This window comes from Bombus fervidus, chromosome 18 (genome assembly GCF_041682495.2).
Source record: "Bombus fervidus isolate BK054 chromosome 18, iyBomFerv1, whole genome shotgun sequence".
In the NCBI taxonomy this organism is placed as follows: domain Eukaryota; kingdom Metazoa; phylum Arthropoda; class Insecta; order Hymenoptera; family Apidae; genus Bombus; species Bombus fervidus.
The window spans coordinates 3246374-3251304 of NC_091534.1; the positions used below are offsets into that span (position 1 = coordinate 3246374).

At 29.4% G+C, this 4931-nt stretch overlaps 1 protein-coding gene across 1 annotated transcript; it reads left to right on the forward strand.

The window, feature by feature from the left end:
* Positions 1–2869: 2869 nt before the first annotated feature.
* LOC139996471 (uncharacterized protein C18orf63-like) lies at positions 2870–4627 on the forward strand. Its single transcript, XM_072020845.2, has 5 exons — positions 2870–3000; positions 3103–3238; positions 3314–3488; positions 3569–3731; positions 3816–4627. Exons 1-5 carry the CDS (start codon positions 2903–2905, stop codon positions 3916–3918), a joined length of 675 nt encoding a protein of 224 aa, XP_071876946.1. The 5' UTR covers positions 2870–2902; the 3' UTR covers positions 3919–4627.
* The last annotated feature ends 304 nt before the right edge of the window (positions 4628–4931 follow it).

Sequence of the window (4931 nt, forward strand, 5' to 3'; positions counted from 1 at the left end):
ACCCATCGGTTGATCCAACTTCGTCGGTTGGTTCAACTTCGTCGGTTGATTCAAATTCGGCGGATGATTTAGCCGAATGTCAAGTAATTGTGGTTGATTTAACATCCTCTGCATCTTCAGCCAGGGTGGATGATTTAACATCACCGATGCCGTCGACGTCGTCAATGCCACCAACATTCCCAATACAAATGCCGCCGGATCATCCAATTCCGCCGGTTCCATCCACGTCGCGTGGCATTCAAGAAAATTATGATGATTTTCGTTTTGAAGCAGCAAGACGTGCGAGTTTTCTAAACTGGCCTGTATCTTTCATTGACCCTGTCAGTCTTGCAGCTGCAGGACTGTACTATACGGGAGAAACGGATATAGTCCGTTGTTTTGAATGTCAATTGGTGATAAGTCACTGGTCAGAGGGTCATACTCCCATGCAAATTCATCAGATGTATTCTCCAGAGTGCAAATTTGTTCGCAATGAACATTGTAATAATGTACCAATCGGAGTAGATCCTGATAAATTTCTACGGACAAAACGAAATAATAGAAATAGATCTTGGCCTTATCAAGAGCAACAACATCAAGAGTCATTTGATTTTAATGACCATCGATTTTCAATATCTGTACGAAACCCGACGGCATATGAACGTAGCCGTTTGAGACTAAAAGGAGTTAAGAAACCAATAGAAAGTACCGTTGAGGATCATGAGGGATCCGATAAGAAAATAGAAACAAACGAGATGACTCTCGTTGAGGAAATTGGTAAGTAATAAAAATAAAAACACAGATAGATCATACATTCTTTAATTTGTATGAAATTCGTATACGTATAATAAATTTTATTATATATTATATTTAAACAGTATACTGTTTATTATTTTAGCTGCTCTGGAGCGAAAAAATCAAAAGTTGAAGGATACTCGGTTGTGTAAAGTTTGCACGGAACGAGAAGCGACTATTACATTTCTACCTTGTGGACATCTGGCAACTTGCCATTACTGTTCACCAAATTTCGATCAATGTATAATTTGTCGGAAAGAAATTAAAGCTGTAGTTCGTGTAACTTTTGCTTAATACATGAACACACACACACACACACATATATATATATATAATTATGTACATATATAAATTAGTTGATTCCTATCTCTTATATGTATATGCTTTATAATTTTTTAAAAATGACGTACACACATTAAAATGTGTGCTAGTATGTACCGTCAAATTAAATGTATATATCAGGAAATGATAAAATATTTTACTTTTAGTACTATTTCTACAGTAATTAGTAAATAGAAACATAATATTAAACTAATCAAATACATTTTTTCTGTATATTTTTTACTTTCTTTCGTATTTTAAGTGTTACTTAATTAAACATTAATTTGAATTATGTATCTTATCTTATCTGAATAAAGTTAACTTTTTTCGCATCTAACTAATTGTTCTTTATTTTATTCCCCTCATTGTTAGTAAAATGAAACTGTATTATATATATAAATTTCAAACCATAAAAATCATAGCTTACATTTTCTTTTATTATACTTAGTTATCCTGTTTTCTATTCGTTAAATAATGCCAATTAAAAGACAATTCTAATTTTTATATTAATAAAACTTCGAAGTTTTAATGCAAGGAACTTGTTAGTTAGAAGTTTATGATTGTAAAACTGAGCATTTTCAAGGTGTTTTACAACTTATTTGTTCGCTATATCGATTTCTATTTATAATTCAGTAAATAGTTTATAGTTCAGTAGATGAGGGCAGTATCATGAGACCGGCTGTTATGTTAGTAAATACTTGCGAACTTGTATAAACTATGTAATTTCCCACAAATTTCAGTACATTGGTCATCTGTACGGACCAACTGAATGATGGATAGAAGCAATATGACGTCAAAGTAATGTGTAAAAATGGTCGTAAATTAGCCAAAGTATGCTCAGTTTTACATAGTCATAACTTTTAAACCAGTAGATTCCCCGCCTTAAAACTATTTATGTAAGTACATAGTAATTAATTTATTCGTTATAGAATACGCTATGCATAGTGTTGAAATTTGAATTACGCGGCGTTTACTTCAAATGGCTTGAAGTTACGAACATACAACATAATTGAACATTACTGAACCGTTGTGTTACATATGAATCTGGCCTTATATTTAGCGATATCAATATAATTCAAAATAAAGTAATTTAAAATCGAAATTTGAAATCACGTTCACATATCTGAAATGCCAAATACATCTATATATTGGTCAAAAATTCGATGCCTGTACTATAGCAAGGAGTGAATAAGAATTCAAAGTACAGGAAATACGCTATTGGAAAACTTTAAGTTTCGTCGTTAAAAGTCACAATAAATTAAAAGGTTTTCATTCAGTCATGCAAGGTTATTAAAAAATATTTTGTTTTCTAAGGGAGAATTTCAAGCAAGTCTCTATTAAAAAAGCTATGCTTACATCTTAATATGTAGTTATCTTGAATTTTTCGCGCACTTTATTGAATAAAGCGGTTCAGTGATCCGTACCAATATATATAATATAAACTCCTCAGTAACCGCTAAATAAGATAATATGTTGGTAATAGAAAAAGAGTCGTCTTTTTACTTAACAAGATTTTAAATTTCTTTTAAATATGAAAAGTTTAGATGTCTCACATACAAGTTTAATTTTAACATAATTGAGAATAAAGCTTCTTCATAAAAATCATATTTAAAATATTACTACAACTTTTAGAATTTTAAATGTTGGCTATTCATTCGAAAATACGTTTTTGAAAAATTGTTAGTATAAATTGGATCTACAAGAACATAAAATAATTAAGAATAGCAAGCAATTATATATAATGGATGCTTGTAATCTTATGAATAGAAAAAAAGAACAGTCGGTTCTGTACGCTTTATTTCCGGAAATGAGTAACCTATGTTGTGCAATTTGCGAAACTGATTTTCTTGAAGTTCATGATCCATCGGCAAAATCACATTTTTATTGGCAAACAATGAAATGCCGGTAAGTCAAGGGCAAATTCTGCCCTTTCAAAAACTTTCTATTCCATAATACTATCATAATGATCTTAATGATCTTTATATTTTACTAACAATAAAATTTTAGATTACTTATTCATTTAATATCTGACGTTATTGCTTCGCCAGTAATGGGTACAGAAAGATATATATTTGTTATAACGCATAAACAATTTTCTGAAACTGGTAGATTGGACAAAATTTTGAGAAATTTTAAACTAGTGGTATATTCACGATACAAATCTTTATTGACTCTAAATATATTATTTCAATGATAAACTGGTTTTTATTTCTGTCAGTATCGAGGATTAAGATCAGTTACTACAGAAGTTTATAAAAGTTGTCTTAGGTATACGATACAAACTAAGATAGCTCCTTTGTGGAATAAAGTTGATGATTATTTTGTTCAAGGAAAACATTTTTATAACTTTATAGAAGGAACTAGAGCATTAAAATTAGATATACTTATAGGGGGTAATGGAAAATCTAATTTTGTTCTTTGTATAACTGATATTAAAATCATATGAAATATGTTAACATTAAAAAGTTTCTAGAAAGGAAAATGTGTTTGCAACTTCATGCAGAAATACTTAAAATTCCATATATAAAACTTGAAGACTATCTTTCACCATCTATATTATCACATTTTTTAGCAGACCCTAAAGGATACGTTGATTTATCTCGTTATAATCTTCCATTTGTACATGTGTTACCAAGGTAACTAATTTATTTCATTTAGTGGAATATATATGGAATATATATGTATATTTGGTTTAAAATAAAATTTTCTAATTTTTGTAGTACAAAAAAAGGCAAAGTATTATCTGTATCTAAAGAACTTCCAGCAAAATGTGCTTTCAAAGATTATGACCAATTACGTAGACACTGGAAAAATATGGTATAAACGACAATATCTATGTTTATTCGTCTTGCAATTTCCCTTCAAATATAATTTTTGTATATAAATATGTATAACGTTTTAGTATGGATATTATTTACCAAAGAATAAAGATGGAATTTTATTTTATGAAATTAAATTTTCAATTTCCAAATCTAAAGCTTTTACATATCCTCAAATGTGTCTAGCAAGTAGTCCATTAGAAATTATTCCAAATAGAGAAAAAGAATCTACAATTACACACTTTTTATCTGATATGCTAATGAAATTACCTGGAGTTTGTGGTAAACGGCTACAGATATCCAAAGATACTCCATTTGATAGTACGGTGAGTTACACAGAAATAAAATCTATTCTCCATTATAAACAGAAACCTTTAAGTATAAAATCAAGTAATGCATCATCAAAGGACAGAGGATTAAGTACGTATCTGAAGGAAAAGAGTAATATTATCTCACAATTAGAATTTTCCGATAAATATGTAGATGGATTGACAAAAGATGTGAATACTGCTACAGCATTAAGAACGCAATTAACTAAAATTCATCAAATTCGTAATGTACAATTTCATGAAAATATGAGAGCAAAATTAAACAACAAGCATGTGAAAGAAGATCAAAGTGGTACTAAGATAATAATATACCTTTACAAATATACCTAAAGATTGTAATTGCTTGAATTATAAAATAAATTTCATAGGTATTCAATGTTTAAATGCTATGCAAAATTCATTTGTACATTATGTGGAAAATAATTTTATCACAGATAATGCATCAAGATACCCAAATTTTACTGTATCAAAGGAAAGAACAATTTCTACGTACTTTAAAATTCAAAAGATGAATTCTTATGCCAAGGCAAAAGTGATATCTTCTTCTACATTTTCTTTCTAAGATATATTTTATCTTTCATTGTTTATGCTTCGCTTATAAACTTTTCTATTTAAAAATAGCTACCGGAAGAAAAAGATCAAAGACAAAAACATTTGACGCTAAAGGAGAAACTATCAAAAGCTAAAT